We start from the raw sequence: 14,182 nt of genomic DNA, 5'->3' as shown, positions 1-14,182 counted from the left end.
GACTATTCCAAGTCGGTGCATAAGTGAGGTTTCTTAAACTATAAATAGGAATCCCTAGGGCCTTTCTAAAACATTCTAAGGCTTTCTAAAGTATTCAAAAGAGTTTATAAAAGAGTTCTAGGGTTTGCAAAGGGTGTAGCAAGGGTGAGATTTGAGGTTGTTCGAATTGGGTAAGTCCTCTCTCTGTGTAATTTATGCTTTCATAGTGGATTGTTTGTCGCTTTGTGCCGTGGTTTTTTTCCAAAAAGTTTTCCACATTAAATCTTTGTGCTCTCTTGTTTTTGCTTGGTGCTCTTGGATTGCTATCCTAGATCCATCTGTGTGTAATTCCGCAGCACAAATCCCAACACGATCCAGGGCTATTCACAGTCACATTCTCAGCTGGCAAGAGTTCTCATGAAAAATCTCACATATCGCCGTAATGCGAAAACTCACAAACCATCGAGCTCCTTAGTGTCTTGGCCCAAAATGTGGGTCCTATAGAGATCATTGGACATATCCATGCCGTCCACATGCCTTAGATCGGAGGAGTAACCATTGGTGACCAATCTGCCATTAACAATTGGATCTTCCTCCCCGATTATCTAAAAAACCTATCTCCTTCTGATGAGCCCCATCTGCCGATTATAGACCCTCATTTGGTGGCCCATTTCATATAATGACTATCCGCAAGGACAGGCTCCGACCATGTAGAGGGATTAAGCCACATCGATTGGAACTCTAGCAGGAGACAAATCGAGTTTTACTCGACCAAATGTAACTAATCTAGTAACTAGAACCATCTAGAATGAGGTTTTACTTGGCCAAATGTAACTAATCTAGCAATTAGAACCGTCTAGAAGAAGGTTAGAGAGCCTTATATAAACCTCCATTTTAGGACAGCTCTTTCTGAAAATACAAAGTTGTAAAGGTAGAGAGGCAGGCGTCGTTTCATCCACCTCATCGAGTTTACTTTAGATTCATGAATTTATAAGGGCGTGGATATTTGGTAAATCCAGGGATTTAATAAATCCTCAGTGAAAAACAAACATAGGAGATTTGAATCCATGCATTTCAAATATCCCCACCTTATGCCTCCTAGGCTCCTACCACTTCAACCGGGTGTTTTCATTATTTATTTTTGTATTCTAGTAGCGCTTGCTCCCTCTCTCCTTTTCACAATGCAAATCCTTAGAAAACTAAGGAAAAAAGCTGAGGGACTAGAAAAGAAAGCAAATATAAAAATCAAGTGGAACTCTATATGATTAGAAATTTACTTTAATTGGCGCAAGCACTGAGCATTTCTTGTAAGTACACAAAAGATTAAATAAATAAATAAAAACTGTGTTGATACTCTCGCTATTACACTATCATTAACTTCTAACTTACATATGCTATCATAATCCTAACACGACAATGAAATAAAAACATAAGATCATATCACTTTAATTACTTGAGATTCAAGTTTAACCCAAACTCTAACCTCCCTTAAACTTGCACTACAACAAAATGGGGCTTAGCCGACCGATGGGCATACCCTTTACCCGCGACCAGTTTTAACGGCTGCAGGCAAAGGGTCCCTTTATATTTTTTTTAAAAAAAATGCCCTAGCCATTTGCGTCGTATCTCCTTTTCTCTGCCTCTCACTCTCCTCTCCCTCCCTCTCCCTCTCCCTCTCGCACGCTTTCCTCTCTCTCTCTCTCTCTCTCTCTCTCACACACACACACTCTCGCGTGCTCTCCCTCTCCACCTCCCTCCCTCTCTCTCTCTCTCTCACACACTCTCGCGTGCTCTCCCTCTCCATCTCCCTCCCTCTCTCTGCCTCTCTGGTCCTCTCCCTCTTGCACGCTCTCCCTTTCCCTCTCCCTCTGCCTCTCCCTCTCCCTCTCCCTCTCTGCTCGCCCAATATCGTTCCTTCATCTCCACGGCGGAGATCGGAGGAGTTGGTAAAAAAAAAAAAAAAAAACCCCTAGCTCTTCTGTGAGATCTTGATCTTCGATTTCATAATAAGCAGGTGATTTTCCCATCTCTGCCCTAATTTTTCTGTTTACTGCTCTGGATCTTTTGTAGATGCGTTTTGTTGCTGCGATTTCCAACTGAGAGCATTGAATCTCAGTTTTTTGTTATCTGTTCTTAATGAGATTTGAGCTTCCATATCTCTAGATTGCGTTTTCTCCTCTCTTTTTGGGGGATTTTGCTGATTCTAATAGATCGGGACGAACTAGGGTTAGGTTTTGGTGCTTGTAGTAGTTTGATTTTGTGGTAGATCTGTTCGTATATTTCATGTTTGGATTGTGCTTATCAATTTTTGTCTTTTTTTTCTGTGGTAAATCTGTTCGTAAGATAACCATTTCAAATTATATCAGAACTTTTTCTCTTTTTTTTTTTTTTTTTTTTTTTTTTTTTTTTGACACCCTCATAGTATTCTTTGAAGTTGTAAGTTGTAACATAATTCTTCAGGTTCATGACAGTGTAGATAACTCATCATATGCTCCTATATGTGTGCAAGCATGCAATCATGGTGTGTGCACGTTTGGCATGCACATAGATGCATGCATGTGTATTTCAAAGAGTGATGTTGAAGGATGTTTTACACCCCCTACATAGTTAAGTTCTTATATAGCTACTTTTCAGGCTTGTTATAGTTTTCTTCATGTTTTAGTTTATATTTGAGGACCATCGACACAAGTTTAGACACTGTAATCAGCCTCATTTTGCTATTAAAAAAATAAAGAAAAAAATAACAAGAAAAAAAAAGTACAGAAGAAAAAAAGAAAAAGGAAAAAGTAAAAAAAATAAAAAATAGAGAGAAAAGAAAGAAAGTAATTAGCCTCATCATAGGCAAGCATTTGATCTTGGGCACTAGACCAAGAATGCATTTAATTCATGTTAAATCATATAATTTCTATAATTTTCTGAGTATATTGTTGTGGTTCTTTTAGTTGCATAAGTGGCATCATCTTTGGGCGAGGCTACAGGCAAGCGCCCCAACTTATGTATGCATTCTACAGTAAAAAGACTCCAGATAGGCATTTCCAATAATGAACCATTTCAAATTTACTGATTGTTTTGCTTTTCTCTTTTGTACTGTAGAGAATTCGTCATACAAGAAAGCCACTATAAGTGACCTCTTGGAGGGGCTGAATAAAACAGTCGCAGTCATGGGGAAAGTGCTCCTCTTTATTAGGCACGACAATATAGCTCCTCTATGAGTCTTCTTCCTTCAATTTTATCATGGCTTATTTGATTTTGTATCCATTATACTACCATCTACGCCATCTCTAACATATTCAAATGACCTTTTAATGAGTCTTTGTACGTGTGTGTCGTAAAGTTTTGGAGCATTTATACTATGAAAAAACCAGAATGCGGCCTCTTGATTTTCTTTTTCTTTTTTTTTTCTTTTAAGAAAAGAATGGTGAAAGTTAAAGAGTAACTATGGAATGAAAGTACCATTTCACATTATGCTCCCTAAATTTGGCATGTTTAGGGCCTCTGTTTGGACACGCTTGCACAGAAGGGGGTTTCAGGCCTGCTTTTTTGGTCTACTTCAAGTCACCATTTAGGCGCCTATTTTGTCTAGTGGTATGGTGAAACAGGGGTTTGCAAAGTCCATCCGAACACATCAAAAACCCGGATTTGGCTTAAAAGTAGGTCAAATGCCCCTTTTGATGTGTGTCCAAACAGGCCTTTTGGACTTTACAGGTTTTACCCATAAACTTGAGGTGTCAAACAGGATGATACGCTATGGATGCATTCTCTAGGTTGAAGTATCTGGGTATCATGTATTTTAATTAGACTTGACTGCATACAATACTTGTCTAGGAGAGACTAAAAGTAGTTAAAAGCTAAAGTATGGCCTGGGTTGAAACTTTATAACTAATCAGTTATTATTTTGCCGATACTATTTGATATGTGATTTAGATCAGAATTGTTTCGTTCTTTCGGTGTATGGGCTGCGGAATGATGCTGTAAGGATGACCTTTTCAACTATCTAGTTTTTCATTTCTCTTTTATGCTAACAGTAAACCCTGCTGCCTTCTTTTATGGGACTTCTCCTTTATAAATTTTGTAAAGTAGGCCCTGTCAATAGGCTGGCCTTGGGGCTAGAAAAATCATCATAGTTGTCATCATAGCCTTGTCCCAGCTTTATGAGTCCCGTTTCACCATCAGACACCATCAGGAGCCTGGCAAGAGGAGGGCCTGGGGCTGTATCAGGCCTGGATTTTGATCTAGCTGGGTTGGGCCTATTCAAAATATCAATTTTGTCTGGCACATTGCCAGCCCTTATCCTATATAAAGCCTATTCACATATTTAACTTGTAGAGTTAAAGTTACAATATTTAGTATTGCCCATGGTCTTACATGGAAATCACCTTACTCAGAACTCAGAACCTAAACAGTTCCGGAGGAAATGTTCTTTGCTAAATTTTAACTGATTGTTTATTTTGGCATTCTTATGCACCAACTCCATGATTGCTCCTTTCTGATTCTTGAAGAGTGAGGGGCAAAGGGATTGATCGAGAAACATCTCTTGTTCTTATTATAATTATAAGATTGTGATTTGATCCGTACATTTTTGGTAAAAAGAATAATCTTCTCCTTTGATCATAATAAAAAAATTGGAAAGTGTTCAATTGGAACTTGAAAACATGACTGAATTGGGCCCAGTTACTCTTCAGGAACTGTCTGTAAATTGCTGTGCTTCATGGTTGCCAAGTAGTATTTGGACTTAATTACCAACATCGTTCTTGACTGGGTTGCTCTGTTGTGCAGTTATAGCCTGAAAAGTTCCAAGGCAGAAAGAAATGTCATTAGGATGAAGAAAGGGTACTGTGCACCTAATCCCTGTTATCTTCCACCTAGTTAGTCTGTAGTCTGTACCTGAAGGCAACATGCATGCATGTATTCCTTCATGATTGGTCTAATCGGTGATGCTTGGATTCTTCTAAAGGCTGGAGTACCCAAGTCAGACCCTTTTATCAGGATAAGGGATCCGTCTTCCCTAGGACTTGGAAATCCTGAGCTACTCAGTTTTAAGTTCTAAAACCTATTAGTTATTTAGATTATTTTAGAATTTACTACTTATTTAGCTTGTTTTAGAATTTATAGTAAATCATCCTTCTTTGTTGAAAAATAAATGGAATTTGGATGCTATCTATTGAATTAATCCTGTATTGGATTTGATGAATTGGTAAAGTAGTCACGCCAATTTGGTTTTTGTTCATACCTTCTTTGTTGTTACTTCATTGTTCTATTGAATTTGAATTTCATATAATATAATTTTTTGTGTGTGATTGAAATTGTATTAGTGGTTTATCTTGACTTCATCTCCGAGGTCTAGTCATTGTAGCTGTGCGATTTGTTTTGTATGTCCCACTTCTCAGAGATGGAATTGGAAGCCTCTCCATCTGAAAACATTCGTCTGATCTGATCTCTCATTAAATGAGCAACTCATGACTCTTGACTGTCCATCTAGCGGGACCCAGCTAGAATGGATCACAATTATTGATTGATCATTGACATCACTTTTTCTGCAGTGTTCCATACTGAACCCTGACTTCTACCCATCATCGCTTTTACCTTCTAAATATTTTCTCTAACCTGATTACACTCAAACAAATGGCGTACTTATGTCTTGGCTGCCCATCTAGAGCCCACCTAGAATGGTTCAGAATTACTGATTGATCGTAGACTAGACGCCACTTTTCTTCACTTTTCTCGATCTAGTGAGGCCAATCTAGATTGGGTCACAATTACTGATCATCCTCGACATCACTTTTCTGCAGATTTTCCAAGCTAAACCTCAACTATTAATCATTAATCATTTTTAGCATTGGAAAGTTTTTTGCAGATTTGCTTACTGCTAGTAAATGAGGAACTCATGAATCTTGGCTCTCCATCTAGTGGGGCCCATCTGGATTGGCTCACAATTACTGATCATCCCAGTTGTTACTTTTCTGCATGTTTCCCTGCCAAACCTGAAGGCAACATGCATGCATGTATTTCTGTTGCCTATTTGCTTATGCTTGATGGAACTTGTTGTTAGTGTTTTACCTATATGATCTATTATGTTGCAGCCTCAGTCTGTCTAGTTAAGGATCTTGGCCTGACTCAATCAACTAGCAAGTGCTAGAGGCTTGGAGAGTTTAAACAAGTCACGACTGGTGAGCTTCTCATGACCGGTAAATGATTTGAATTGCCAAAAGGTGGACCTGCATGTGCAGATTGGTGTCCCTGTTAAATGCTTGAATCGAACATTGTATGATTATGAAACGCTTATGGAAGTTGGTTCCACACAACTACAAAGTTCACTCAAACCCCCACAACATGCAAACTGATCTAGTACACAAACAACCATTTACCTGTAATCAGATTACAGCTTAAAGCCAGCTGTAAACACTTTACACCTGTAACCGGATTACCACCTAATGATTTTATAGGCATCCTATCTCTGCCAACTACCCATCCTTTTGTATTATGAAGTTCCCTTGATTCCCATGTGTTAGATTGTGTATTTTTTTTATTCGTTCATATTTCAGTACTCCCTCAAGATATTGTATTAATTTTTTATTTTTTTTTGGTACTAGGTTAATAACTTCTTGATTAAACAGGATATTTACAGCTCTATTTACGAGTACATCTGAAGATTCTAAACAACCTCATTTTGGTGTGCAAGTCATCTAAGTCCAAAACAGATAAGGTTAGGTGACTTTCCATTAATATATGATATTCCTCATTAGTTTTCGGAAAGGTAGTGCCTACAGTTTCACCTAGCAAAAGGTAAACCGCAACACATGTAACAGACTGTAACTTCCTATTCACATTGTTCTCTTTGCTATAGCTGAAAATTTTTATGTTTATTTTTTCAATGATTAGCTGCTTTTATAGATTTTTAATTTTTTAATTTTTAATTTCTAATCAATACGCAATCTTTTATTGTTTGCTATTGTCATGGATATGCTTAGATACTTAGCTTACTCCTGACTTGTAACAGATCATTCTCCTTTCCCACAGTTTCCTGGAACTTGTAACAGATCATTCTTTAGTAAGAATCTTGTCTCAACCCATCTAATGATTTTATTAACTTGTAACAAATCATTCTTTAGTAAGAGTGTTGTCTCAACCCACCGAGTACATTGGACAGTTTCCTTTATCTACAGTCCCTGTCAGACCAGAACTCCCTATTTGTTTAAGACAACTACATTTACAGCACAAGTAAGATGCAATAGATACAGATTCCTTCATTTTGATGGAAGCAAACCTGCTCTTTACTTTACCAGGAAACTTTAAATGACATTTGTTGCTAATCTTGATAACCATATGATATATGCTTTGTATGTTTATTCAGAGTTGTTATATATGAGAATGAAGTTGCTAATCTTGATAACCATATGATATATGCTTTGTATGTTTATTCAGAGTTGTTATATATGAGAATGAAGTTGCTAATCTTGATAACCATATGATATATGCTTTGTATGTTTATTGAGTTGACTTGTATTGCAAGGTCATATCAAAATTTATGCAAATCCAGTGCTCATGTGAGTCACAATAGGAAAATGCAAATTTGAACAGTATGCTTTATATGTAGTACATTTTTTTCTTAAATTATTATTGGGACTTGTTAGTTTATAATTGTGACTTATGATTGTGATTTGTAAGTTAGATAATTAGTTACTCGTTTGAGGATTTCTATGTAGCCATACATAGATATGGTGTGTTTTTGGTGGTATACAAAAACACACCATATCTTTACGCCTGCTAGAAAAGATCTTTCCGCCTGCTTTTTTTGATATTATAGTGCATTTGCCTATTCATTTAGTGGGTGAGGCCAAACTAGCAGGACCAGTACAATACCGATGGATGTACCCCATCGAGAGGTGCGTGCTAATATTTATAAATTAAATTTATTTTCCATGCTATTCCAGTCATGCTAATCGACCATATATTTCTAAAATGTTTAATATTGGTGACCATAGGTACCTACATACATTGAAGTCCTATGTACGTAATAGAAGTCGGCCTGAGGGTTCAATTGCAGAAGGGTACTTGGCAGAAGAATGCTTAACTTTCTGCTCGAGGTACTTGCATAATGTACAGACAAGGTTCAACCGACCAATACAGAATGATGATTATGGTAACACCATTACAGAACAATCATCTATTTTTCCACGAATAGGTCGTGCATTAGGGAAGGCTAAAGATTGTGTACTGGATAAAGTTGCATTTACACAAGCACATCGATATGTTCTGTTTAACAGCAGCGCACTCATCCCATTTCTTGAGTAAGACAACTATGACACTTAATTTATACGTGTGGAAAATAACTTTCCAGTATTTCTTACTGGAACCAATTTATATACAGAGAACACATGAATGTTGTTAAGCAGAAGAATCTTCGCGCACGACCAAAGGATATAGAACGCATTCACAATGAAACATTTCATGAATGGTTTAGCGATCATGTAAGTAGTCGATGCAATAAGTTGACTGACATGTGCATGTTCATTTATTTTCATTATCTAGACATGTGCTTCTGTTTTAACATTTTTTTTTATTCGAATAGGTTGAACAGTTGCGCTATGCAAAGAATGAGCATGTCTCAGAAGACCTTAGATGGCTAGCTCGAGTTCCTAATATGGCAAGAAGATATGAAGATTTTATAGTAAATGGCTTTAGGTTTCACACTAAAGATCGAGAGAAGAAAAGAAAAACTCAACATAGTGGAGTTGTGGTCACTGCAAAGACATTAAGCTTTGCGAGTGTTAATGACAAAAACCCTATTGCAGGAGATGTAACTTACTATGCTGTCTTGACAAACATCATTGAACTGGAATATTGTGGTGATCGAAAGGTTGTATTATTTAAGTGTGATTGCGTTGATGTTCTATCTCAGGGCAGGGGTGTGAAGAAGGATAAGTTTAGGTTTATGCTCGTGAATTTAAAACGGCTATGCCATACTGGTCAACAGTTGTTTGATGAACCATTTGTGTTCGCATCTCAAGTTGAGCAGGTGTTCTATGTGCAAGACCCCGTCGAGAAAGATTAGCATATTGTAGTGAGGACGAAACCTAGGGATTTGTTTGATATGCGTGGGGAAGAGCCTGCAGATGATGTTGACACCAACTTAGAGAGTTCATCATTCAATGAATAAAGTTTGGAAGAATCAAGTGATGACATTATTAGTTGGGAAAGGATAGATATTGATGGTACAACAATTGTCACACCTTTACTACCTGCCCAAAAGATGGTAGAGGACCAAACAAATGATACCGATTTTTCTGATCCCGATGGAGATGACATTATGCACAATAATTGATTTCTTATGTACCATATTGCCCTAATATATGAAAAAGAAATTCAAATGTTTTTTTCCAATGTGATTTTGTTTTTATTATTACTGTTTTTTTAAATTTAAATGTCTTTTCATCAACCCAAACCAACCGGCCTCATCATCAAGCCAGGTAATTATATGATATATATTCATATATTTACATGTGTATTATGTCCTATATTATATAGAGTTTAGTCGGTATATGATGATTGACATTGATTTATCATTTGCAGGGACACTTAGCGAAAAGGGAAAGACTACGACTTGCAGTAGTATCGGGGTAAATTTTCACACCAATTGAATAGTTCTTTTATTATGTTTTGAGATTATTGTGTTCTTAATTAGATGTGGTATACAAATGATGCAATTTATTGTGTTAAATAGTAAATTTTATTTGTAGGACATGATCGAAGTTCTTCTTACTAATATTCATGGGGTTACTGTTGCTAGAGGAATTCTCTTGAGTAAGGATCTGCTCACAAAAGTAGGCGGGTTCCCACTTGGAAATGGTTTTTGGGAAGTATATATTCAGGTGACAATTGTACATGAAGAGACTTTGATGAGACCCTATGGACGATACAGAACAATTGGAGATGTGGCTGGAACAAGTATTTGTTGGCCTGATTGTTGTTGTTTGGTAAGATTTTTTATTTTTTTTTCATATACAATAGAACTTCTTATATAAGACTTTGATGAGACTAATTTCTTTTTGTTATTTTGTTTTGTAGGTTGTGACAGCTATGGATTAAGCTAAATGGAGGTATCTCTCTCTCTCTCTCTCTCTCGTTATTTTTGAAAACAAAAAAAAATTGATTTTGGAGTTGGATGGGACAACTATGTTTGTTTCATGTTAGTATTTTTTTCACATTTCAGTTTTCAGAAGTTCAAAGAAGTCAAATCTCTGAGTTGGTTTGAATTTTATTTTATTTTTAATTCTGTCTTCTGTTTTTTTTTTTGGATTCGAAGCGGAATCGGAGTTTTAGAACATCTTATTGAGTAGGTGAATAGCTGGTTTTGGAAACTGATTCTTGTCGAAGAATCGGTTTCTTGGATTTTGGTTGAAGGGGATTTGAGCTGTATTTTACTGATTTTGTGGAAGCATTGTGGTGAATTAGATGTTTGGTTTTGAAGATATTTTGCATTTTGATATCGTTTAGAAGGAATTGCAGCTGTTTTGAATGTAGTGAATTGATCGAAATGTCTCAATTATGATATTTTCTGTAGTTTCTGTCACAGATTACATTGATGTCTTGTTTTACAAAAACAAAGTTGTGGTGGTTTCCATGTTGTGTGAAATGTATGTGGAAATGTCTCATATCAGAAATACAACTCTTTACATATTTGTAGTGGGATTCCGTCACTATGTTCTTGAAATATTTAGTAGTTTTGCTTGACAAATCTACAGAGATTTATGTTGTGATTTGTTTCAGCTTTTCATCTTCTTATGCATAACAGAAGGTACACATATTTCTATTATGATTTGTTTTGATTTTTTCTCTGCTTATGCGTAAAATGTTCTGATTTAAATATTAAGAACTATGTAGTGGCTTGATCCCAATCTTCCGAACATTGGGTACGTAGGCAGCCGTTCATACTAGACCGTATCGGTGCAGCCACAAATTCTTCTTTTTTTTTCCCTTCTTATAGTGTAGAGATGCATTTTCATCAGGACTACTTGGCAGTAAGAGTGAGGTGGATGTAAGTTCTCGAAACCTTAAATTAATCTGTGACATTCATAAATTTGTGCCTATATCTTCTATTTTAACTGCCTGATGTAGCATGTATAAATTTGGGCAAGTATACCACACCACACAAAGCAGTGGAACAATGACGCCCATTGTAAGGTCCATCGTGATGTTTATTTAACATATAACCTGTTTGTAAAGTCACACATTGTCTGGGTTGAAGGGAAAACATGCATATCAACTTAATCCAAAACTTCTATCACTCTAAGAAAGCATTCAATGGTAGACGTTCAATCCCTACTGCTTTCTACTGTGTAGTCCACTTGAGCTTCAGATTTGTCCTAGTTGGTTAATACTCAAGCATTTCTATTTACAGAATTTTGTGTTATAATATAAACTTCACACAGAAATGCTAGAATCGTCCATAGATTTGGCACTGCCATTACAGCTAAAGACTTGATAACACCACCTGTTCAAGTAGAGCACACCCAACTGCTAATCAATGGGCAATTTGTGGATTCGGCATCAGGTCTGTCCTTCAAATCCTGGATGGCAGATGATTTGTTACTCGTACGACCCCGGGTTGGCCATGGGCTCCCACGCCTCCACACTGACGTGGTTTTGGTACTACCCCGCCCGTCCCTAGCTAGGAATCTGAGAGGCCACCGTGATTACGGTTTTATCCACACCGTCCATCCATTTTTGTCATATCATTTTAGGTACAATCTAAACAATATGCAGTTCCAAGGTTTTACTAGACCACACAACAGGGATTAAAGCACTTAAAAGTTGTGTAAAAGCTGATATTTGTGTTGCTCCTTCATCCATGTCTACTATTAACCATCAAGGTGGGCCTTAAGAAGGTCTTATCAGTGGTTGTCAGCATCTCACAGTATATTGCACTTGCGTCCTTACTCAATGGTAGACTCAGAAATAGTTCCAATACAAGGTCATGAGTAGTCATTGCTGTGAAAAACTACTGTGGTGTAAGAATGTGTGGGTGCCCCTGTATGTGAAAAGAAATGTTGTATTGCACTTGAACCATATTTTTTTACTCATTTTCAGCTTGTAACTTAAAATGATATGGAAATATGGACAGACGGTGTGGAAAAAAATACGTTGACCCTCAAAACTCTTGTGTGTTCCTAACTAGGGACTAGCTGGGATAATACCCAATCCGCATCTATTTACATTGTTCTCGCTTAGGGCTGTCCATTGTTCCCACTTAGGGCTGTCAATGAACCAGGCAAGAGTGGAATTTTGAATGAGCCCAGCCCGAACAGTTCACAATCTGGGTTGAAGCCAACCTCAGGTCTAGCCGTTGACAAAACTATTCCTGCCTTCTTTCTCCCTCACCCATCCTCTCTCTCTTCCTCGCATGGTAAGGTTTTAAATGGTTATATCAGGCATTATATTGTTCACGACTGATGAAGACTTATATCAGCCCGATATTATGTTATTTCAGGCCAACACACCGATATACCCTTGTGTTCAGTTTCTATGTAGGAAGCAGATATTTACAAGAAAAAGCTTGTGTGGTTTTGTTAACATCTGTTCAACTTTAGGTTGCTTGCATTTATGAGTAGGTTTTTCTTGATGTTTCATGTGTTGACTATTACAGAATGATTTAATCGTGGGATGAGCTTAGCTTCACGTGGATGAACTTAAATGCACTTTGTAAGTTAAGCTTAACATACAAACAAAGCTTTTTATTTGATCTGGTTCCATTTATCTTTACTAATTCAAATATCCTTCCCTTGTACAGGGACATCAGTAACAATAGCATTCATGGCGTAATTCCTTTATTTTTGCCCCCCAGTGCAACCCATATGTAAGATGTCTATAACTTTTTATGGCTTCCTTTTCCTATATAGGATTTAATCTTATTTTATTTTATTTTATTTTATTTGAATCTCAATTCCAAGATATATTTTTGTTTTCTTCCTGCAATGCAGAAACCTGGCATTCAAACGGCTGAGACAGAATATTCCATTCTCCCTAGCTTCCTTGAAATATCTCTGTTATTTGTAAGTTCTTGCAATGAGTGAGGTTTGTACATACTGGCTTTTTTGGTTGCATTATTTAGTACCATATGAGCAGCAGCACCAACTGGTTCCCCATCACTGTCTGTAGCACTTTATGCATACTCCTACAGACTTCTGATCTTTATTTTGTGGAAATGCCACACTGATGAAAAAACTTCCCCAAAAAAAATAAATCCATACTATTGCCACAAAAAAAAAAAAAAAAAAGATAAAAAAAATCAAAACTGTACCTATGGGAATTGTAGCTTTCATGAAGAAGTTGATGTTGATTTTCTTGAAACAACAAGAAGCAAGTTTATTATCTGAATTCCAGAGGGCCTTGTACATGTTGTGTTGTTTACAACAGAGGCATTTTTGTGTTGCAAAGTTATATCGGAGGATTTTATTTATTTATTCCTGGTGCCGCTCATTGGCGAAAATATCTTTTCTATTTTCAGCAACTCAGAAGCCTTTAGACTGCTCATTCTCAGTGGCAAGTTCTTATTGTGAATCGGGCATCTATTTTGTGTCATTTCCACTTTCTTTTTTTTATTTTTTATTATTATCATAAACTGAATGTTTGCAATCTAATGAGCCTGTACATAGGACACTGCAGGCAACATGAAGCTGCCAAACCAAATCACAATTATAGATAGGTTTACAAATGCATATGCATTATGGAATTAGGAGCCTAAATGCTAATTGAAGTGTTAGTAAAGATAAATCAGTCCCGCATGGATTAAGAGCTAATAATTCAAATACCACAACCTGCCGTGCAAACAGTCGGTAAATCCCACATGCAGCGGCGGCCAGGACAACCGCCAATAAATCCCACATGCAGTGGCAGCTTGCACAACCGCCAGTAAAGGGAGCACGACCGCCGGTAAAGCCTTTACTGAGGCTTTACCGGCTGTTAGCAAACCGCGGGCAAAGGATTTGCCGGTGGTTTTCTGGGCCCAATTTTCTTGTAGTGTTGAGTTTCTTTCATTTCTATCATGATCTTTCAATTGAGACAATCTTCTGCCTTCGGTACCTTCATAAAAGCATTCATTGTTTGATTTTTCAAAGTTATAAAACTCAAGCTCTATCCCTTTTTATTTCAGGAGATGTCATATATAATGATACTTGATGAGGTTATCTTGTCCTGAAAATTTGAA

At 37.1% G+C, this 14,182-nt stretch overlaps 1 protein-coding gene and 2 long non-coding RNA genes across 4 annotated transcripts; all 3 read left to right on the top strand.

Moving 5' to 3' along the window:
- Positions 1–1,999: 1,999 nt before the first annotated feature.
- LOC131239564 (uncharacterized) lies at positions 2,000–10,951 on the top strand. Its single transcript, XR_009168270.1, has 6 exons — positions 2,000–2,205; positions 3,073–3,950; positions 4,756–4,809; positions 9,717–9,953; positions 10,045–10,225; positions 10,317–10,951. It is a non-coding gene; the product is annotated as an uncharacterized LOC131239564 (long non-coding RNA).
- LOC131239563 (uncharacterized) lies at positions 7,759–9,360 on the top strand. Of its 2 annotated transcripts, none has more exons than XM_058237330.1 (3): positions 7,759–8,063; positions 8,348–8,447; positions 8,549–9,360. In XM_058237330.1, the coding sequence occupies exons 1-3, from the start codon at positions 7,939–7,941 to the stop codon at positions 9,029–9,031; spliced, it is 708 nt and encodes a 235-aa protein (XP_058093313.1). In that variant the 5' UTR covers positions 7,759–7,938; the 3' UTR covers positions 9,032–9,360. The 2 variants fall into 2 exon arrangements, with proteins under 2 accessions (XP_058093313.1, XP_058093312.1); XM_058237329.1 differs by having other exon boundaries at positions 7,760–8,267.
- Positions 10,952–11,342: 391 nt separating the features above from the next.
- On the top strand, positions 11,343–13,110 carry LOC131241428 (uncharacterized). Its single transcript, XR_009169027.1, has 3 exons — positions 11,343–11,530; positions 12,767–12,832; positions 12,957–13,110. It is a non-coding gene; the product is annotated as an uncharacterized LOC131241428 (long non-coding RNA).
- The last annotated feature ends 1,072 nt before the right edge of the window (positions 13,111–14,182 follow it).

This window comes from Magnolia sinica, chromosome 3, assembly GCF_029962835.1.
Source record: "Magnolia sinica isolate HGM2019 chromosome 3, MsV1, whole genome shotgun sequence".
Lineage (NCBI taxonomy): Eukaryota > Viridiplantae > Streptophyta > Magnoliopsida > Magnoliales > Magnoliaceae > Magnolia > Magnolia sinica.
This window is presented reverse-complemented; position numbering and strand designations above follow the sequence as displayed.

Coding starts and splice junctions, on each gene's coding strand:
- LOC131239563 (XM_058237329.1), top strand. CDS start 7,939: ATGTTTAATATTGGTGACCATAGGTACCTACATACATTGAAGTCCTAT. Junction 8,268..8,347: donor GCACTCATCCCATTTCTTGA/GTAAGACAACTA, acceptor ATTTATATACAG/AGAACACATGAATGTTGTTA. Junction 8,448..8,548: donor ATGAATGGTTTAGCGATCAT/GTAAGTAGTCGA, acceptor TTATTCGAATAG/GTTGAACAGTTGCGCTATGC.